The sequence below is a fragment of the Chelon labrosus genome (genome assembly GCF_963514085.1).
Source record: "Chelon labrosus genome assembly, chromosome: 1".
Classification (NCBI taxonomy): domain Eukaryota; kingdom Metazoa; phylum Chordata; class Actinopteri; order Mugiliformes; family Mugilidae; genus Chelon; species Chelon labrosus.
Genome location: NC_140337.1, coordinates 8,257,266 through 8,280,018, shown reverse-complemented (window position 1 = coordinate 8,280,018; position 22,753 = coordinate 8,257,266). Strand labels below are relative to the sequence as shown.

Sequence of the window (22,753 nt, the reverse complement as noted above, 5' to 3'; positions counted from 1 at the left end):
AGAGGGAGATCAAAAGAAAGAACACGGGGACGAACACACGAGCCGTCCGCATCGTTCAGGTCACCTTTCAGGATGGTCTGCTGCTGCTTGGCAGAGCAGATGAGTCGGCTGATGCCTTCAATGACCTGGCTCTTGGAGTCGACGTCCTTCTCTTTGGGCTTCTTTCCCAGGAAGATGGTGGGGACTGAAGGGGAAAACGGCAAAAGGGACGCAATGTCAACAACAGTTAGTGCTGAAGTCTTATGGGCGTACACACAGGAACGAGACTAGTGGCGATGTGGCAGTAAGAAACTATGAAATGTTAATGAAATTTAGTAAATGGTCTTGTATTCTTGTATATGTAAAGTTAATTTTAATTCATATTATATGTAACACAAGCACACACATTCAGAAATCCTCAATCCGCAACTAAAGAGCAATTCAGGGTTCAGCGTGCTCAAGGACACGTTGACATGAAAAACAATCATCTCTGTTTTATTTTTGCAAATTGGCAGAACAGGATGTTTGCAAAACGCTGGCTCACTGAACTGAGGGTAGGTTCATTTGATTAATACTTAAAAGTAAGTCTAAACTATGTGGACCGATCCTCGTCTCACCTTTCTTGTTCTTCTCCTTGGTGACCACGGTCATGGCCATGGTGCTGACCTGGGCCTGCGAATCGTTGCTGCCCCCGCCTGGTAGCCTGCTGACCTGCAGCGAGCGGAAGGCGCTCTTCAGCGTGTTCTTGCAGCTAGTGTCGCGTCGCTCGCCCTCCCGCCGCTTGTCGGCCAGAGAGGCCAGCCAGTAATCCACCTGCAGGCCGATGGCGTCCACGCCGTGAGACATGCTGGGGCTCCTGTGGACAGAACGAGCTCATGAGGAACTTCACCAAGTTTCTGCGTCACAGCTCTTTCTTTCTTCTCTTGTGAGGCTCTCAGTGTGGTCGCAGCTTTCAAAAGGTGTTACATGAATTAGTCAGGTATCATTTTTAGCTGTGGTTCACACATATTCTGTTTCAGTTTCGAGGTCTGCCGAGTTACACCCCGCTTCACATTCACATTTGTCAGTTTTGCCTTTGCAGCATCAGAGCTGCTAGTATTATTTAAATTCAACTTCACTGCTCAGTTCGTTTGCGTTAAGTCAACACGAACCTATTCAGCAGAGGGTGAAATAGAAAAGATTAGATCAAACGCAGCTGAAGTCTGGGTGACTCTACAGAGAGAGACTGCAGCAAGCAGAGCTGATTCCATCAGATAAAAACATGGCTGACGTATCAAAGATTTTCTCTTGAAAGAGAATCCCAGCCAGACTGTCTGGTCTAGGTGGGTGGTGCATGTCTAAGTAACATCCACTTGAATGCCAGGTCCAAACGTTTCCCAGCAGAACACTGAACTATCACAAGAGGATCAATGTTTTTCACTTCACCTGTCAGTGGTTTTAATGTTGTGGCTGATCTGTGTACAATGAAATACTGTATATGCATTAGGGCTACAAAGAGCTGTGAGGCATCAGCGCTAACCACCACGCCACTGTGCCGCCCCCTCAACTTATTCAAAAAGATAAATTCAGAGAAGAGGTCTTACCCTTGTACTGTAAGGACGCTGCCCATGGAGGGTGAGGAGGGGGGTGTGGCTGCCTCTTTGATCATCCCCGTGGGGGAGCCATGAGAGGGGGGAGATGTGGAGGGGACGGCCAAGCTAACCGCCACGCCCTCCTCCGTGTCACCTGCATAACCACAAAAATGGAAAATGTCATTATGAAAAGCTTAAATTGAACCACCTTTCTAGCCAGCGCTGGGTTTAAACTCCAAATACTGACCTGTTGGAGAAGGACCAGACTCGATGAGACCAACCTTCACTACCTGGAAAACAAGAAGTGATGGAGGCAAGATGATGAGCAGCAGCAAACAGCAGCAAAGTTTATTCAAAAGTAAAAGCTTAAAGACTGAAATCTCACCCCAATAAAAGGAATGAACTTCTGGTAGGAGTCTTCATCTCGCCTGGAAAAGAAAAAACAGACATTATTTATGACAATAAAAACAAGTCCAATGTGCTTTGTGTGTACTAGTGTCTGCACTCACATCCTGTGTTTGCAGGTGAGCATGGCCTCAGCGATGGGCAGCTGGTGTGTAACTGTGGCTCCGCTGATGTACTGGGCAATTCTTCCTGCTACATCTAACTGATCTGAAGGTCAGAAAAAACAATGAAGATGAATAAATGTGACTGTGTTCTTGGAAGGAGTGGTTACATGTGCTGTTGGAACCGGTGTTACCCGTCTGCGGCGGCTCAGAGCGGCTGAACACGTCTCTCCATGCCCCGTCCAGAAAGGAGGAGCTGTAGCGGTTGTCGAGGGCGCCCAGGTGCTTAGCAACAGGATGCGAGCCTGATGAAGAGAGAGAAGTCAAAATGAGGAGGAAGGGAATAAAGCGTTTTCACTGCTGCTGAGCCAAGTGTTAAAGCACGGTGATAAGATGCAGCATTTGCCAAAAACCTGACATCAGCATGAACAGTCACTTCCACTAAAGTCGTTAAATCATACTGCAGTGTGATGACTCTCACCCAGAGGCACCACCAGGAAGCGCATGTGGTTGAGCCAGTCGGACGTCTTGTTGGCGAGCTGAGTGACGAAGAACTGCAGGATGGCTCCCAGGTAGCTCTGGCCGCCCACCGCCGCCACCTTCACCGCTCTGGGCATGGACGAGTTACAGTTACAGCTACAGGGACAGAGAGAGGCGTTAATGAGGGCTGTTTTAAAAGGAAATGATCTGAAAGTTAAAACACAGTCAGTGATCATCTGTGACCACAGCGACCTGCTCAGACCTGGTATTAACATGTGTCCTGACTGATCTGATCACAAGTGTCCAGCTTTAAGTAAGTGAGTTGACACCTAGGATTAAAATGTGTCTCCACATGCGCAGAGATCATTTGGGGAGAATATTGGACAAACAGTGGCTGTATCAGAACAACTGATCTCTACCTACAGTTGTATCAAAACAATAAATAGCTCCATAGACTGTATACAAATATGGACAATGCATCCCCACTTCCTAGCACTGGCCGAACTGAGGCCATTTTCTCTGGGATACAGGTGGCGGCATCTTGCGACTTTGGAGCCAGAGTCTGTGCAGTACAATCTGAGAGTGGAGCCCACGCAGAGCTGCGTAATCTATGACCGGCCCACACTTCCTCTAGACTCACTTGTGTTTTTGTTCAAAACTGTGCTCTGCTGTAACTCTTCCATTTACACGGAAACATTGGATTATACACTGTACTTATTTATTTATTTTTTCCTACTCTCACGGTCCAATGGGAAAGCTTCAGGAAGCGGTTGGCATGGCAACTGGTAGTTGCCATTATGTCACATCCTGTTTCTATAGCATCATATTACTGACTAAAATGAAACCTATCCAGAGATTTGACACTTGAACATGCATAAACATTATATTAACTACCTAAAATGACAGAAACCATCCTTGAAAAAATAAAATTGGATGTGTATTTTAGTGTTTTAGTTTGGCGCAAGGTGGAGCTTATGACCTATACTACAGCCAGTCACCAGGGGGAGCTCTACTTGTTTAGGCTTTTATAAAGTCTAGGGTCCTTACTGGGGGACATGACACAAATTGAGGATGCATGTCACTGAAAGCACACACATCAAGTTATCTTATTAGCTTATTTCTCAACTGTTAAATTAATTTGTAAAAGTTGGTTTAGAGACGCAAACAAACCTCTACTATAACTCAAACCACAGAGGCGTCCGTTCGTAGAGTAATGTGGCTGCTGCGCTGTTTTATATGAGGAAATCACACATCGCCTACTCATATTCAGTCATTTGATGTGTTAATTCTTATTTAGATTTTTCTATTTGTTTAATTGGTTAACAGCTGCGAGGACAGAATATTTCAAAAGGCTCTCTACTAAAGAACGGACTATTTTCTGTCGGCAGTCATTTATAAAAGCAGCTGTGCGTTTTCTATGAATGAACCTGTGGTTACGTAGAGGTTGTCAGATGAGTGGGCGGTCACACTGGTGACAGAAGGTGCTAACAACCTGTCTATTCCACCTCCAAATGTGGTCTGAGTGATCATTTCTCAAATGCGTCTTTAAAGCCTCTTGGATGGCTTCACGCCTATACTTTAAGCTGATCACTTGTGATCGTCTCAATTTCTGTTCAAAATCCAAAGATGTACACTGATGTGAAAATATGAACATTTTCAATCACGCTGACCTCTTCTATAGTCACTGCAAAAATGATTCCTATTCAATGTCAAATAGTTTCTTTTATTTTTTTTAGTTGATGTCATGGCAATAAACTCAAAGTTGAAATGTGAAAGAGGAATTAGAGGATGAAGAGAGACATAGAAGCGTACCGGGGGGATAGAGGGAGAGAAGAGGGAGACAGATAATATGTCACTGTGGTATAAACAGAAGTGAAGTAATAGATATGGAGTCAAAAGGGCAAAGAGGAGGAGGAGGAAAGGTGCGGAGGATGGAGGAGAGGATTAGTGAAGGGTCAAAGAAAAGATAGAAAATAAAGCACAGAGCTGGGGTGAAGACTATGACGATGAGTCATCCTGTAAACTCAGAATTTGCGTGTGTGTGTGTGGCAGACTTTCAGACCAACTCACAATTTCTGGATGCGAGTGAGCACGGCAGAAAGCACCGCCTGGATTTCAGCTGCAGAGCACGTGCACACCACGGGGTGTCTCTGTATCTGGAGCTGCTCTACAACATACTGCCGCACGCAAACACACAAAAAGGATAATTAGATGGGTGCTTAATTGCGCCGAATGTTGTTGCACAAAGCTTTAAGGCTCACCTGCCCCTGCCAGTCCGTGCCGTTCACCAAGATGAGGCTCTCAGGGAGCGCGGAGTCGGACAATAATATCTGGTTGAGCTGATCATACACCGCTTTCCTCAGGACCTGCACACACACAAACACACACACACACACGATGAGTACATAAATCCACCTACAGCAACACATTTACTCTCAGATGACTCATCTCCACATACGTAATTCATCTGAGCTCAGGGCGAGTCATGTGAGACAAGTGTGCGGGTAGGAGAAGTGAGAGAACAAAGGCTGTTTTAATGTGCACATTTCTCTGCGGGGAAACGGCAACATATGGGTTTATTTTTGTGTGCTAGGCTGAAATGATGAAGATCCAGGAAAGAAATATTCATTCAAATTCCAAGTGAGATTTCGAGCCTTTTAAGTAGCGTACCGGAGTACTGTGTCCCAGCTCCGGGGATCTCTCGGAGTCTGAGCTGTTGGTGCGTTCACTAAGAGGTTTGGACAACTGTCTCTCCTTCATGGGAGTGCTGCCGCGCTTCTGTCTGGGAGTGTGGCATCCATCCAACCTGGGGGGAAAAAAAAAAGACGGGATGCTCAAAACACACTCAAATACAACCACCCGTCTCCAGGTTTCGACACAAAGAAAGATAACTTTTGCAGTGTAGCGGCCTCTGTGGCCAAAAGATGCAATTACAACATTTTAGACAATATGTTAGCAAACCACGTACACACAGAGCAATATTAAAATTAGTTTTGACTCCAGCACTCCAATATTCACTCTCCTTTTAGCTCTGTTTTGGTCTATACCAATTCATAAGCACAGTATGTGGCGCTTTAGCTGCTAAATGGTACAATATATTCTTTTGCTGAATACTCTGCTTCTTCTGAAAGAGCCTTGAGACTAGCGCATAAGGTAACGTTTTAAAACGTTGAACCAAAACAGCAAGCTGAGGGAGACTCTGAGGTGAGTGTTCTTAGAATACAATAAAACGTTCACTTTTATTTATTTGAAACTGTGTACGGAACTGTGGCGACCAAGTGCATGGAAGTATATAGAAGTCAAACACAGAAACAAACGTATAACAGTTAACTAACAAAAATTTATGAATTTCTGCTAATAAACATTTTAAAAATACACTATAGCTACTTTCCTACATAAGGGCGCTGTCAATGAACAGCAAAGGTAATTAATGGAAGTAAAATAAAATCTAAATTTGTAAAAGTGTCTTTAGTTGACTGAGTGACTGGTTACCTTGGCGACGGCATGGACTGGCTTTCACTTTTGCTGTTCTTCAGAGGTGTACGGGGTTTCTCAGCCACCGACACCAAGATGCAGGGGCCCGCCTCAGCAAACAGCTCCTGATCCGTCAGCTCCTAACAGTCCAAAAGACAGAGCGTCAGCGTCAAGGAAAGAAGCAATCTCACAGCCATCTTCTCCGACACTTCTCCGCGTTTTGCCGCCTCTCGTCCCTCAATCTGTCTCACTTACGGCACAGATGGCAGCGAACGCCCCTCAGAGTGTTATCAACAAAGACCCCAGCGGGACGTTAAGTCTTTCCCACACTCGTAAAAACACGAGGACAATCGTACCAGTGTGTCGGTCTCAGACAGGATCTCATCCAGGTTGCGGCTGCGGGAGGGTTTCATCTTCTCTAGAGGAGGTTGCTCCCCCTGCTGGGAAGAGAAGGAAGCAGCAGTCAGTCTCCAGGCCTAATGAGACTCTACTTACAGTTTATAAAAAGAAACAGAAGTCATTAGGCAGTCATGGTCCTCAGCTTTAGGGAGAAAACATCATCAAATACGAGCAGTGACGTCCAGAGGATGTTAGTTTTGTCTTCTATTTTAGACCACAAATACATTTGATAAGCCTTATTCGCTAAAGCGAACGCAGCCTTTTTTTCTTGAACACATGATTTAGAAAGTGTGCCAACAGTCGCCACAACACTAAAGGCTCATTGCGGTGTTATTATGAAAGCAGGAGGCACAGCTGCTCGAGTCTGAATGCAGCAGAGACATCCACAGAAATCCATTCAACTCGGCAAGATCCAACACTTTCCATTCAGCAAATGGTGACTGTCGCAGAGTTATTGGATTTCTGCTCCGTTAAGGAAACGTCAGTGAAACATTTCTGAAATTTTATATTCGCAATCTGCCCCACCCCCCGCCGCGGTGATTTCCATTAGCTTTCGATTCTGGATATTTACCACAGAGTCGCATGCTGTTTTCCAAGCTTGTGTTGCTTCAGTTTATGGTGGCGTGTGATACAGTTTATTACTTTATTCTTTCAGCTACAAGTCTTTTTTACTATACTGCTTTCTCCTCCGGGCCAGGATCACTGCACACCGGCTATTCAGCTTGATGTAGTCAGATGTGCATTTGTAACACATATCTTGCATATACACAGGTTTTAATGCCCTGGTCATAAAGTCAGACACCCTCCGGGTAGTGATAAAGATTAACTACATTCCACGGTAGGATGGAAGCAAAAGGAATCACCTGAAACTGTTCAGTTATCTCACATATGTGTAATTCCTGCTGACCGCACAGCTGCTGCTTCCTCGTGGATCAGGGTTACTCACCGGACTGAAAGTGTCTCGGCCCAGGCTGCCTTTGCTGTTCAGGCTGCCGATCTCCGTCTGCGAGCTGGACTGGGACATTCCCTCGAAGAACGGCCTGGACAAAGAGAAAGAGAAAACTTAGACAAACAAAAGCTCAACGGCAAGGTTCACCTGTGATCAGTCTGTCACATTTATTTATACACACACTTAGAATGGAAACGTTAGAAGTTAGACCTTCAAATGGTGCTTCTTTGTGTGTGTGTATTTCGAGGCTACTAAGATTAAAAAAAAGAACAGAAATAGAAAATGCGTTGAATAGCATGACAAATTAAATATAAACTGTAAGAACCATATTAAAATGTTTGTCTGCAATTATTGAGCTATTATTTATGAGGTACTGTATTTTCATTCAGCTGCTTTTCTCATTAACCATAATACAAATTATGTCTTTATTTATTGTTTTTATTCATTTTCACAACCACCATGAGTGGTTGTGATTCTAGTAGTAGAGCAGGTTGCCCACCAGTTTCAGGGTCAGCTGTCCTTGTGCAAGACACTGAACCTAAGTTTGCTCCCAATAGCCACTGAACATCTTGCATGGCAGCTTCCACCATTAGTCTGCGAGTATGTGTGTGAATATGTGAACGAGAAACACTATAAAGAGCATTTAGTAAAAAATGCTATTTGCCCTGATAATGGCTGCAATGAACCGTTTTGACCAACAGAGGGGGCTCTGAATCATTAACTGTTCTTTCAGTGGGGCTGAATGTAGCACCGATGAGCACAGAGCACCTCGCATCAGCGCAGTTGAAGCAGCGGGTCAGTAGGGACGTGCGTGCTCTTACCTTAGCTTGGGTTTGGGCGTGCTCTGGATGCTGTCGGTCTCCTCCATCTCCGGCCCGCTGTCGCTGGGGTTGTACATCTCCAGGCTGTCGTACAGCTCGTCCAGGTCCTCCTCCACCTCCTGGATCTGCTCCCTCGACACGTGCTCCAGGCCAAAGCCAACCTGGACGAGACACGGGGGGAGAGTGACAGATAGAAGACACACAGATTATGCGGCTGTTGACAGCGCGTGTCCTGTTAGCAAAAACAGCAGCTATTGTAACAGGTGCTCCATTTCTTTTAACCGAGCACTGATAACCTCCCATACGGGAGAGAGACGTGTTGATCCCAACAGTAATACTCGACACAGCTCACTGACAGTTTCTCCTGCTGACATCAAATAAGGCTGAGATTTCACAGACGATTTCACAGACTGCAAATGGAGGAAGTTGTTTACATGCCATGGTGACCTGCTTAAGATCAGACGCCTCAGCCATTACGATCAACTTGGATGTGAGTTTTTTTTTCTTTTCTTCAAGTCTGAACATTCATCCATGTACATAGCTAGTAACATTACTATGTCATGTAAGTATTGTGTTCATACAAACAGACCCAGATGCCGAAGTGTGAGCAGTCTGCTCGAGAGACACATTAAACACACACACATCTCTGTTCTATTTTAAATCACAGTGTTGTTTTCTGAGCTGCCTGCTGGATGTCAGTTCCTCTGCCACATCTCTCCCACACACCTCTCCGTTCCTTCAGAGATAAACCGAAAGACACGTCGACTCCAAAAACACCTCTGAGGCACGCGCTCTGAACCTTAAAGTGCGGGATGTGCAATATGAGCGATCAGAACCAACCTCATCGGTGACTTTGAACCTTTTCAGGAGGGCGACAAACTTCTGCTTTATGTTGGGTTGCTGCGGAGAGAGAAAATGGAAGAGAAAAAAAAATGGGAACATGAGATACTGAGGATGAGGATGTTCATACATCTGCATGTGTGAGGAAGAGAGTGGCGCAGAGAGTGAGCTGAGCTAGAACGAGGAAACGCCAAGCTCGCTTTTCACGCTTGATGACTCTAAACAAGAGCAGTTAATGGATACAGCATCAGGACATGCTTCTATAAAAGGGAAGCGCTACCCGGGCTAATATTTCTGTGACTACAGTTTGTGTTATTAAACTGGAATACGCCATGGCTCGCGTGTGATTTCGTGGTTATCCAGTAAGAGCTTCTCGTCGCATATATTTGCCCGAATAAGCACAAAGAATTATTTATTTACCAGGCGCAGTTATTTGAAAAGGTAGATAGAGTTTGTGTAAATTAAAAACACCACGGCAGTTTTTTTTTTCTTGAAATAGCCATTTTCTCAAATTCTTCACAGTTTAAAGATCCAGTGATGTTCTGCAAAGATAAAAGAACGACTACAAACAAGATATTATTCTATGAGAAGGAAGAAAACATACAATAAGTGATGTTTTCGACCATTTGGAGACTCCAGCAATCAGCTGATGTGATTAAATTGTTAGCATGTGTTTGTGCACCTTGTAAATTTAAGTAATATCTTTAGTTTTTTTTTGCTACCTATTAGAGGTTGAACAACAGAGTTTTGTAAAGTCTACTAATATGTGGTGAAAGTCGACTAGTCGATGACGTCACACATAAAAACGCAGTATAAAGTAATGCTTTGCCACAATGAAATCTATATTCTTGACCTGAATACATATTGTAGCGTCTCACACAAAATAAGCTAGGAGGCTTTTCTACAAGGTAATTGAAGCTTGGACACGGTCAGCCACGTTAACACCACAAACACCGTCAGTCTGACACTTCTAATATGTGGCTCTCACTCAGCAAAAAAAAAAAAACCTCAAAAAAACAAAAAAGACAGAAGCCTCCTTCCCTCTGTTACCGCAGGACGTTTGGTTAAGTTGTTAATTGACTGCTGTCGACGATTCAGACCGTTCCTCTGCTAGCGTTAGCGTTAGCAGATGCCTTTTCACATGAGTGCGAATTGCAGTAATACTTTTGTTGTATTTCGGGACTGACTTAAATATTCTGCATGTCACGGTAGAGTTGGCTTCATCTTAAGTGAAGTTTTCCACACACTTGATGAACCGCTGCTAGTTTGCTGCAATGACAATGTTATTGTCACGTGATCACCAACTAGTCGACTTCCTGCTTAAAGCTTCATGGCACAGCAGTAAAGTCGACTAGTCGGTACAACCCCTACTACCTATTGGGAACTTTAAGCTCTAAATGCTCCACTACACTGCTTCTGCCTGCCGTTTGGTGGTGAGCAGATAGTCTTCAGTGGGTTTTTGTGCTAAAAACAGTTGCCTGCTGCAGCCGCAATCTGAGCAATGAGAGCGGTGAACAGTGGCAGAAAGGTTGATGAGCCGAAACACTGAGGGGAGCTGAAGATTCAGGTGATAGTTTCTTTCATTTTGTTGCTTGATGCGTCGTTATTATAAGAATATACATTTTAACCCACTTCAAGTTTGAAAGCAGCAGTTTTATGTCAATAATTTTACACTTTCAGATCTATAACACCTTAAAATTACTCAATAGTCTATATTAATACCTAGGCTATATTAAAATAACAGTACATGTGTATAGTAGATGGCTCTAACTGTACAAACAGAAGCTCATTTGTCTTTTACCTGAAGCGTTTTATTGAAATTAATGGTACATATTTTGGGGGAGGAAACCCAAAAATATTTGTACATGTGTAAATCCGCTTCAGTCAAAAAGTTTTAAGGTTTACGGTTTAAAAAAAAATGGAGCAACACTTTCAGCAGCAACATAATTGGATGTCTGAGTGGCTGTAAAGAGATGAAGAGTTTTGGAGGTTTTGTCCTAATTTGCTGCTAGAAACTGGAGAGGGAGAGTATTTGTGCGTTGTTCACAGGGGGTGGTGTTGGGGTGCAGCGGGGACGGGAGTGCGTCACTGATAACCAGCTGCGACAAACTCCTGCTGCTACACACACACGGCAAACACTTATGTCAAATCGCACATCCACTGTAATTTTCAAGGTTGCAGTTCCATGTGTTAATCCGTGCCCCTGCTGTACGTTTGAGCGTGTGTGTCCATGCATCTCAGGATGTGGTTATTGTTATTGCGGACGCTTGCGGTGACTTGTCTCAATGTTTTCCATCTCGGAAATTGGTCCAAATTACATGTATTGAAAATGAGAGGGAGGAAATTGATTCAAAGATTAGCCAACAGCATGGTGGCAGTGAGGAAGGGGGACAGAGAGAGAGAGAGGGAGGAGATAAGGAGGTTGAATGAGGTAACGTAAGAGGCAGTCAACTCAAATTTATATGAAAGGGCGACTGCACAGAGCAGGTCTGCTACAAATCGCTTCACAGACAAACAAGCAGGTGGAGATAGAGAGAGGAGAAGGAATGGATGAAGGGATGATAAGAGGGTGGTATTTCTTCTTACTCGGGTGATGGCAGCGTTGGAGGGGAGCTTGCGCCTCGGCTTCTTCTTCCTCACCTCATCCTCTTCATCGTACAGATACTGAAGGGGGAAAATGTAGCAGAGACAGAAAGAAAAAAAGCAAGAACAGGAGAAAGAAGAGCAAAAAAAAAATGGGTTTAGAAGGTTTGTTCAAGGTTGTTATGATGCACGGGTTGAAAGATGTAGCTGCTGACAGTCTGTGCTTCTCTGATCATAATTTAAAAAGCTATCGATCAATCACTGCACTTTCTGTAATCAGGAAGTGGTGCAGCAGTAACTTAGTGGATGGGAAGCATAAGAAAAAGTTATTTTCATTTACTGTTGATGTGCACTGAGCAACCACTGGAGTACTTCCGGCCTCAAAAACCACCTGCTGGTCAAGCACACAGCTGATACAGAGAGCTGCATTCAACACCACCTCAACAGAGGCAGACCGTGCTGGATAGCTGTGACGCAGCATCTTTTTTTGACCATGCAGTCAGTACCTTTGAGTTTTCCTGGAGAATATATTTAAGCACATTTGCCCACTCCTATTTAAATAGGACGATTAAAAACTGAAAACATCCCGTGAAGGTACATTTAGAACAGATTCTAAAAAACTATGGACAATCATGGTTAAATATTTAAACTGATTGAAAACTTTATGTAAAACACATTATATTGTTGCACCTAATAAAAAAAAAAAAAGTGTCCTGTTTGCATTGTGCAACATGATTTTGCAAATTACAGAGCATTTGTGAGACATTTTTCTTGAGTATAGAAATAAAAATTTAAAGTATGTTCAGTTTTGGTCTTTTCATGTTTTCATTGGACTGGTTGACATTTAGAAATACATGGAACAGCGTAACATTACATTGCACTAATGAAAAGTCACTGCTGCATTGCATCAACTTGACCTAAAGCACTTCATTTCGAAAACTGAGTACACAAATGGAGCAGAGCAGAAATGTTTATTTTAAACCTTTCCGACTGCTCATGTTTCTTTCCTTGTTTGACTTTCATATAATTTAATGTTGCCATGTATCTCAGATTGCAGTCATTTAATTTGTGTTATTTCTATGGTAAGAGTCAACAACTAAAACTATCCCTTATGTTGAAACTGAGCCCCAGCTTTGACCCTTAAGCTCTCTTTCTATCCATCTTTTCTCAGCTCCCTGCTTCAATCAGTCTCACAGTCGCCTTTTTTTCTTTTTTTTTTTCTTCCAGCCCGGACACAGAAGCCTCGTTCCTCCCTCCTTATTGTATCTCCCTGCTGCAGTCTGTTCGCTCCTTTCAATCTCGCGCACCGACAGGCGCCGATTCCCCTCACATCCCCCGAGAGCCGTCGCTTTCTCTCTCGTAATCCGGGAGAGGCGGTAACACAATAAAGAAGCCGCGAGCGCGCTGCGGACACTCACAGCAGTTTGTTTGTGAGCTCCCGTTCACTCGAGCAATGCGGCAGAAGCGAATAAATAACGTGGAGAAAGCCAATAAGAAAAGTCAGGTTGGGAAAACTGGAGATCGAGTTTCTCTACGATGGCTTTTACAGAAAGACGGAGAAAAATATTTCTCTGGTGCACACGGAGCGTACTATGTAATACTGCAATGCTATTCCTGTTCTGAAAATCAGACTGGATGCTGGCTTTATGAATGCTGGAAATCAATGAGAATTGTGGGTATTACCTGAAAGGAGGTTATATGTTTTCATACATTATGAAGTTTATAATATAGATTATTTATGAAAGGTACTGCTCAGCTGCTCTCTTGATGCAAAACTAATTGAATGTGAACAGTTGGTATTAATTGAGTACTTTTCGATTGTTCCCCTCATCTACACACACCTGTCCGTGAATGGGGTCGTCGCTGCCTTCCTGTTCTGACGAGTAGCTCTCTTCCTCTTCCTCAGAGTAGTTGTCGATGTCTGGGGAACGATCTAGAGACGCACAAAAAGAAGACTAATAAACTGGAACTCAAAGGCACAAAGAGAGAGAGAGATAGAGAGAGAGAGAGAGAGAGAGAGATGTGGCAAGACCGTGCATACCAGACATCTTTGCTTTGGGTCCCTCGTGATCGATCGGCTGGCTGGACAGAGAGTAGACTCTGATCTCAGCGACGGGAACCGAGGCGTCTTTCAGCTGGCTGTGGAGGCCAAGAACCTGCGCGCCCTCGCTGGGGTGCTGCATCACCTTAGAGGAGGACAAAAGAAGAAGAGACTGGTTTAGATAAGATAAGAGTGAGCGGCTTTAAATCTGTTTAAGGAGACTGCCTCTGACTTCAGCCTAGGTTGGAGGTAGCCATTGGCTTTGAATCACTTTTATTCTTCCCATCATGAGGATTTGTTTTTTTAATGCACTGAAATATGGAACAAAATTTCCCATAATGCAATGTTGCCTATGTCTGAACTAAAAATTTGCACTTGAACACACCACAATGGCTACAACCAAAGGCCAGTTGGCATGTACGTTGTGCACCTGCGTGAAAGGAACTAATTCTCCATGCAGCCTGTGACATATACAACCAGGTATCCCAGAATGATTCATGTACGTCAACGTTCCAATTTCAGAATGACCGCCCTCCATCTTCCAGAGTACGTATTTCAGAATCAAACTTGGTATTGAATAACACCCAAATGTACCACCATGGTGATCAAGTGACGTTTATGACTGCGTCGATGTTTCTCTACGGCCCATCACCGCATAAAGCCCGCACAAGCGATCTGATTGGTCCAGCAGAGTTTGCCTGGGCATAATCAGTTCCCAACGGAGCGACTCCAGACCACAGAGTGTATAAATATGGACAACATGTCCCCACATCCGCCATCTTGGTGCCAGAATCTGTGCAGTGCATGGCCCTCCAGGCTACCACAATCCGACACACAGTTTAACGTAAATTAAAAAAAATAAATAAACTTGATGGCGTCAAGTCTCAAATCACATTTGAATATTAATCGTTTACACTTTCTTATGTATGTAACAGTACACATATTTAGTCTTTTACATAAGAAAGATAAAGGTCTCCGTCCATACTTCTACAAGTTTCTAACTCTGAAACTCAAAACCCTTGTCTTGTTATTTGAATAAAATCCTGACACGCTCCAACAAGCAACAGCTTTCCCAGACGAGATGTATCTGAATAACAAATAGCAGCATGCAAATAGGAACAAGGAGATGGAAAGAATCTGCATAAACTTCAGGAAAACGAGGCTCGTCTCCACCGCGGTTTTCCTGTACAGACAGCAGGGACAGAGACTGAACAACCAACAACCATTCAAACAGCATTAGAGGAAGAAGAGAGATGACAGAGGCTCTGCAGGCAGCGAGGAACAGACGGTGGCAGGGAAAAGAGGACAAACATAAAGCAGATGTGGGGAAGTGGATGATGAAGGAAAGAGGAGGATGAAGAGAATGGATTAACAAAACCATAAAGGAGAAAAACACGCGAGGCTGAGGCGATCATTTCTTTCTGTGTCTGCAGGAAACATCAGCATCGTGTCTCCTGAGTGCGTTCGTGCATCAAGCTGAGTGACATCCAGCTTCTCTCAGCAGTCTGGTCACACTCCCCGAGTTAATGAAGTCTGAGCAGCTTATTATGGAGCCAGCCTTAGCCACACATTACAAAAAGACATCACCGCTGCACCTCGCCTCGGCTGGGGTTCAGCTAGTGCACTTCAAATGCCGCCGGTAGCTTTTGCGAAGCTCCCCGCAGCTGCTAATTTTAACAATTTTCCAGTCAGAAAGACAATTATGCAAATGTGACGAACAGCACGAAGGCGCAATGTGCATATTTAATGAGAAACACCGGGGTAATTTGACAGTTTTCCCCATGAAGGGACAGAAGCAACTGATGGGTTTACCGCTGGTTCATCTTCTAAAACTACATCACAGCAATTTTAAAAAGCTTCCACAGATGAACTACCGCCTCGCCTGAACTGGACGCAGCAAATTATTTCTAAAACATACTTTTAACACCAAGATAATTACAGTTTTTAAGTTTGACTTCTTCACTTTCAAACAGAAGCTCTGGATGGTAGAGAAATAGGAAAGTAAAGAGTGAGGCAAGCGAACTTCACAAGAGTCGTGACAACGCAACTTAAATTGAATGCTCCAAAGATAATGTCATTCTTGTAGTAAATCATGCATATTAAGTCTAAAATAATGACCGTGGAATATGATTTTGATATTTTTTGAGAAAAGCTGAGAGGAGATGGTATTGGTGATGGTATTTATAGGCATTCATTTCAAAAGGAAATAAAATTAATGTCATCCTTTAAAAGATTCAAAGAGTCAAATTAAAAATGAATTCTTCATCTCATTAGTCAGACTTCTCTGTATCATTTAAGCAAATCGGTGTGATTTCATGGTGCTTAAATATAACTGCCTGCAATCCAATATTTTAACAACCTCCTTCCACCAGTGTCTATCGACAATAAAAATCTCTTTTTACGGGACTGACCTGGCCACGGCAAAGAGCAGCACAGTGAATGTTCCACCTATGTTCTAGTTTACATGCAGCAGGACTTTTTTTCTGCCCACCACCACTTAAAGCCAGTCTAATGTTTCCCTTTCAGACCAGAAATGCTTTATACACCGACATTATGACCACTTTCCTAATATTGTGTAGGTCTCCCTTGTGCCTCCAAAACAGTTGTGTCTCATCAGGGAATGGACATGGGCCTTCTGAGGGTGTCCTGTGGTGTCTGGCAACAGAATGTTGTTAGTGGGGGGCTTTGGGTCCTATGGGTTGAGGGGAGGGGCCTCTGTGGATCATCCCACAGATACTTGATCAGTTTGGGATCTAGTGAATTTGGAGGGTGCCTGGTCTGGTCTAGGTGGGTGCTACATGTCTAAGTTACATCCACATGAATTCCAGGTCCAAAAGTTTCCTAGCAGAACACTGAATTGTTACAAGTTGTTATTTACTTCTCCTGTCAGTGGTTTTAATGTTGTGGCTGATCGGTGTATAATAGTGTAATACTAGTGAAAACACACCGACTACCTCTCTCTTACCAGTGATACTTCATTAGAATCAGATTAACCACTGAACTGCTACTTTAGGTATGACGATGTGAAAAGAATCACACTTTTGTAAAACCTCCACTTTGTAGCAACATATTTTGTCATCTTTGACCAGGTTCATCGGCTCATCCCCGTCCTCCTACTTGCCGGGTCAGTGAAGACCACCTGTCGTACTGAAGAAGCACAGCGCCATCAGAATGACATTTCTTCGTGACTCCGCAGGATCGCACGTGTCCCCTGCAGCGTATTATTCTTCTGACATACGAGGAACTGCAGGTAGAATATGCCACCGGAGTTATTTGTGCAGGAACTTTCACCGAGTCCCCGAGCTCGAACCTTTCATGCGTAAGAGTCTGAATTTGTGTCCTTTGCCCTTTGTAAAGCACTTTGCAGTCAACCCGTCTTGTTGCTTCATGAATAATATTTGACTTCATTTTGCATACAGGCACAGCCTTAGACGGGCAATTTTAGATAAAGAAACGTTCTTATCAGACTGGTAGCTTGACTTGGTATGTATGAACTGTATCAGCTTATTCTACTGTTTTATTTGTGTTAGTTTGCTCTTGATAACAGTTAACTATAAAAATGTCAACATCCTGGAGACCAAACCTTTAGTTTTGATTAAGTCACAGAAAGATATGTCCTTTCCTTTCCAGAAAATATTGTGCAGTGAGCCAGTTTGTTCAAGGTGTTTTACACTGTTAATAATTCTGACAGACTGTGAACGCCACCATTCATAAAGAACAAGGAACATGCACACAGAAGTGCGGACATGAGCCGTAAATCACAGCCCTTTTAAAAGTACTTTTTTATTGCGAGGGCCACAGACTGTGCAGAGGTTTTGGCAGAAGAGGCTCAAACTTAATTTGACGTCTGATTTACGGTGACATTTATGCCGCCCTGAAAGAGAGCGCTGGGCCCAAGATCAAAATCCAATGTCTGATTTTAAAGTGCACTCCCCTGAATTGAGTTGAGATGAGGGTTAAATGAAGGTTAGCGTTAAATAAAGTTTTGGCTGTGGAGGAATAGATGTGCGTGAATGCATCTGGGTGATATTAAGTTGGAGGACACTTTGTGAAGCCACACAAAGATTGGAGTGCAGAAGCTGCATGTTTAGGGAAATGAGTCTGTGACCGGGTGTTTGTAGGGTCAACAGCTCAGATCAGCGGGGACGTTTGTCAGGCTGAGGAGGGCCAGACTCTGCTGACTAGACAGCTCGCAGATGACGCGCGTTCACACATGCAGCCTGACGTCCATATGCTGCAGTAAAGCTGCACAGTCTTGAAGGTGTGCTGAAGGTACCTTCCTAACTTTCAAGATTAAACAATTTGTCTGGTTGATACTTAGTGCTTATAATATTAGTATATACTAAAACTTCAGGGTTTCCCATACAACGTTAATACCATGGCAGCCTGCCATGGTCTCATAATGAATGGGTTAGGGTTAGCCTCCCCGCAGATTCTCCACACACACTAGTCGCTCACCTGCTCTCTACTCAATTTATCCTGTTGGAGAAAACGACACGGACAAGTCACATAGCATGTGAAGCTATTTGTGTTGTTCACTGATTAAAATTTACGCTACCGCCACTTTTTAAAACCCGATGTTTGTGCTCTTGAATTTTTAGACCGTGGAGACTTACAATTATTTAAAGTAAGCTGGTCAAAACCCAGAGAAAAAGACACCAGACATAACGTGAACTAGCTAAACTTTAAAAGCGCTAGCTAGCAAAGACAGATTGAAAGTCAACTGTTTACTATAAATTAGATTTATTCGCTGATACTTTATTTAATCTTACATACATTTATCCATAGAATGCCACCTCTTAAAATAATTTTGTTTACTTCATGTGAACTGCACAGGCTGCTGCTATTTGTCGCTAAATGCAATTTAACGCACGATCGTATTCTATGTGCCATATACTATATGGATAGTTTTTAATAGTTGGAATAGCATCATAATTAAGGGCTTTTATTAAGACCCACCCCCGAGTCTTTGCGGTCTACGTTGCGTTGGAGACGTTGGGAGTTTCTGGAGAGGTTCATGTCCCCTTCAGGTGAGGTAGAGCTACACCGTACCTATGGTCTATCAGTGGCATACCAACACACTAGCTATAGTCTGGTTTAACAGAATATTTTACGTCTCAACTAAATATCAAATAGAGAATTAAGTTGCATTAAAGTACAGAACATAAAAATCATCTGGCAATGCTATCCCCAATCAGGACTGCAGCTGACGCTTATTTTCCTTGTTGAGTTATTGCCTCAATTCATTGATGAATTTTCTGTGAACTTCACACAAACTGTGAATAAGGACTGCCAAAATGCTGTTTTCTTAATTGTTGTGTAATTAATCAATTAACTGACTTAGATGTTCTGTTATAACACTATAACCAGAACATAATTCTTACCGTACAACACAATCAAGCAAAATGTAGTTAAAATTCTGCAATAAAAGTGAATTGTCAGAGCATTTACTGCAGTAAACCCCACAAGTGCATATAGAGGACGTAGAAAGATATGAAGTTATACACCACATATACATGTTTCCTCTATCTAACAGTTGGAGACCGGTCTGTGTGGGATCTAAAAAAGAAGACAGTCCTTTAAACTTTGTCCGCTAATTAAGCCAACTGTAACTTCACAGATGTGCGTCTGTGGACTTCTTGTCTTTTCTTCTTATGATTTACACATCTGAGAGCTAAAAGATAAGTGCTTCTCCCGGGAAGGCACAGGAAGGAGGATATCTCTGATTTAATGGTCTCTCTGAACAAGAGGGTCAAGCTATCGTGCAAGCTGACTCTGCTGAGATGTATGGCTCGATAGGATAACATGTAAACTGCCACCATGCTTTCACTGTCACTTTTTCCGCCTACAAGCAAAATTGAATCCCCATTCATGTGTGTTCTCTAGAGTTTCTGGGCCTCTTGGGAAATGTAAGAGGCGTCCGAAAGTCTGCCTGTCTGCATTGCGATTCTTGAGAACTTCAAGCTAGTAATACCTCGGCCATGTTGATGAGCCCCAGAGCCAGGGTCTTGTAGCCCAGGATGGTCCGGTTCTTGTAGCGCTTCCGCCGCTGCAGCATGATCTGAAGCTTGTTGGCGTCCCTCTTCAAGAAGTGTGGGTACTGCAGGTACAAAGACACGCATTAGCAAACACATGCACAGACGCACAGGCTGATTGAGTTGGCAGACGCCGTCATAAAGTAACAACATTTGTCTCTCAGGTCGGCATAATTAGACAGATATAAACTGCGTGTTGCGTGAGGCCTTCACACCCGCTGACTCGTCTTCGGCTTCCCCGTGTGTCGAACCACTTAGTCACATCCGAACTATGACATAACCCATCATTAAGAAGCTCACCGGCTGCACTATAAATGGAACGGAACACGCACTCCTGAAACAATGTTCAAAGCCATAAAACGACTGCTCGATTTTAATAGGCTTCCTCTCCGCAGTGCCGCTGCTCAAGAGAGTTTAATGTATAATGTATAATGTCTGGCTCGCTGCACTCGGTGGGATCCAGAGAGAGAAACTCCCTGACCTTTTAGCAGCATTTAGAATAGTGGAAATCGGAGGAGATGATTTAGAGCAGAAGAGACCCCGGTGGGAATTACATTAACCATCGTCTCCCTGAATGCACACAGAGAGAGTGAACATTAGTCAGTGTATGTGGTGTTGATGTGTGCAGCTTGTTTATTATATAGAGTTAATAAAGTTTATATGATATAGAGTATATAACAGAAAAGTCTCTCTTTCACAGGGTTAGCTGTGAAAACACTCGTTTTTTTGTATGTGCTTCTTGAAAATAGTACATGGAGCAAACAAATGTTTCACCTTGACTCTCATGCACCGTCAGCATCTACATGAATATCTACTTTACAGATTGGCAAAAGGTTTCTGTAGACATTCTTGCTTCCCAAAGGATGAATCATGATAGACTTTGGTGACCTCTCTTGCTACGGTGAAGTAGCGATTGGTGTAAACAACTACTCGATGGATCACCATGGTATTTGGTACGAACATTCACACTCCCGAGGATGAATCATCACGACAGCGGAGAAACTCTACCCTTTCATCAATTAGGTCAAAATCTAAATTTGGTTTCACTCTACTTTGGTTTAGGACAAGATAAGTATACCGAGCTGGCAGCCGATGCTGAGCAACGGGGATGGTAAGCCATGGTTTGCTCAGTGGAAGTTGGCTGCAGAGGCCTCTTGGGCAAGTCTACCATCAGGCTGCTTAAGGGCTTGGGAATTCGAGGCCAAACCCCAACGCCAAACCATCAAAGCCCTCTCAGGGGCAGCAGAAGAAGCAAGTCGGTGGCTCTGGGTGAAGAGGCACCAGTGGCAGGGTTGGAAGCAGAGGGTGGCACACTGCCACTCTAGAGGTGTCGTGAGTTCATCATCGAAACATCGGTAAAGGAGGGTGGCCACCCAATGACCCCAATGAAGCTTTCACCTCTCCACCACCACCACCATACAACACCACAGTCTTGAAACCACTCCGATGGATGCATCGTCACCACTCGCCTCGGGTATATAGCTTCATTAAGGGATTGTTTCACCTAGTCCGAAAACAGAACATTCAAAGCTAAGGGTTTACCGATTGGCAGACATTCATGGTTCCCAGAGGTTGTATCCTGATGAACTTTTTCTCTTTAGTTTCTGAGTGAAGTATCCAAACACAAACAGTTACTCTATGGACTGTTGTGATATTGGTACAGACTTTCATGTTCCTCATGATGAATCATAAGAACCCTCTCCCTTGACAACAAGTGCCATCATCAGGTCATTACTTTAGTCAAGCCTTTTTTTTTTTTTTATTTCATAATCAAATACTTTAAAAATTAATTACTTACCAATAGGCCTCTGCTGCCAGTTTTATAACGTAATTGGCGCAGATTTGTGTTATTGAAAAACTTAGGAGTCTGCCAAGCGCTATGTGGGAAGATAAGTTACAAGAAAAGAAAGCTCTCCCTGCTGTAGCGTAGAGACATTTGACTTGTGTTGGAAAACCTATGAGGGCTGGGGCAAGCTATCCTCATAGCAATGCATCATATATGGCCTGAAAATAAAACAGGTATGGGACGCTGCCAAATTCAAAATGTGTTGCTTGATATCAAAACTGGCAATGTATGGCATATGGACAGTCAGGGTGATGCATTTTTGAGAGTCTATTGGTATTGATCTATGTATTTTAGCTAAAAGAAACATGAGTAGTTTTAGTTTTACAATTGCAACTGAGTTCTTTTGTATAAAAACCTACAATAGTAACGTTATGTTTTCAGTTGTGACAGGCAGGTCCCCGACCTCTCTGAAGGTTTGATTGTGATTGTACCTGCAGGGAGAAGGTGAGCTGTAGGTCGGTCTCCGTCAGTCCTGCAGAGGACAGGAGGATCTCATTGGAGCGCAGGATTCGCTTGGAGCCCTGAGGAGGGGACGGGGAAAACACAAAAAAAAAAAACATTGTGAGAGCAGAACAAGAAAGCAAATAAAATACAGAGAGATCCCATTTGTGCGTGCTCTGCTCTCCTCCAGCTGAGTCAAAACAATGAACTCTCATCAACCTCACACGGCGAGCGGAGGAAGCTGAGAAAGAAGGAGGCGAAGAGGAGGAAATAGACTGATGAGAGAGAGCAGGGAGGGAAGATTTAGCAAGTGGCTGCAGCAGCAGCGGCATGGAAAAAGAATTAAAACAGCTTAAAGCGCTTTATGCGCCAGAAACGGTTTGCTCAGACAGAAAACCAGACAAAGATTAATCAAGAGTGGAAAGAAGCCAATGAGCAGAAACTGGGAGTCGAGCCACGATACGGAAGGGGAATCTAGGCATCTTACATGTGGAACGACAGAAAAACAAATCTAACTCCAGGACAGCTGGTCCACGGGTTTCTTGATAGGTGTGAATTCTGTGTTACTTTCATAAAGAAAAGCTTTAGAGGATTCGTATTTTTTTTAGGTTTTCTGTGGAAGGAGGACTGACTCACAACATGGAACTTGCCCGACCTAATGGAGACTGGAAGGCCTAAATTATTTAATGTTTCTGAAAGTTCATTCCAACTAACTGACCATGTCGAATACTCAAATAGTGTTGTGACATTCTCTTAAAATGACTGACAAGAAAACAGAGCTCAATCTT

The 22,753-nt window shown here is 43.4% G+C and overlaps 1 protein-coding gene across 2 annotated transcripts in view; it reads right to left on the bottom strand.

Annotated features, from left to right (window-relative positions):
• pacs1 (phosphofurin acidic cluster sorting protein 1) overlaps window positions 1–22,753 on the bottom strand; it is a 68,498-nt gene that overhangs the window by 4,125 nt on the left and 41,620 nt on the right. The window contains exons 3-23 of one of the 2 annotated variants that reach the window (XM_084544735.1): window positions 21,956–22,045; window positions 19,618–19,743; window positions 13,644–13,788; window positions 13,444–13,535; window positions 11,606–11,683; window positions 9,020–9,079; window positions 8,180–8,340; window positions 7,356–7,449; window positions 6,367–6,447; window positions 6,029–6,150; window positions 5,207–5,342; window positions 4,798–4,902; window positions 4,607–4,713; window positions 2,538–2,692; window positions 2,251–2,361; window positions 2,060–2,162; window positions 1,936–1,978; window positions 1,798–1,840; window positions 1,563–1,704; window positions 597–835; window positions 65–184 (exon numbers count right to left, since the gene is read on the bottom strand). In XM_084544735.1, the coding sequence (XP_084400861.1) occupies window positions 65–184; window positions 597–835; window positions 1,563–1,704; window positions 1,798–1,840; window positions 1,936–1,978; window positions 2,060–2,162; window positions 2,251–2,361; window positions 2,538–2,692; window positions 4,607–4,713; window positions 4,798–4,902; window positions 5,207–5,342; window positions 6,029–6,150; window positions 6,367–6,447; window positions 7,356–7,449; window positions 8,180–8,340; window positions 9,020–9,079; window positions 11,606–11,683; window positions 13,444–13,535; window positions 13,644–13,788; window positions 19,618–19,743; window positions 21,956–22,045 (2,353 nt within the window). Of the gene's footprint in view, window positions 1–64; window positions 185–596; window positions 836–1,562; window positions 1,705–1,797; window positions 1,841–1,935; window positions 1,979–2,059; window positions 2,163–2,250; window positions 2,362–2,537; window positions 2,693–4,606; window positions 4,714–4,797; window positions 4,903–5,206; window positions 5,343–6,028; window positions 6,151–6,366; window positions 6,451–7,355; window positions 7,450–8,179; window positions 8,341–9,019; window positions 9,080–11,605; window positions 11,684–13,443; window positions 13,536–13,643; window positions 13,789–19,617; window positions 20,184–21,955; window positions 22,046–22,753 lie in introns of those variants that run through there. The other variant, XM_084544734.1, reaches the window with a different exon arrangement.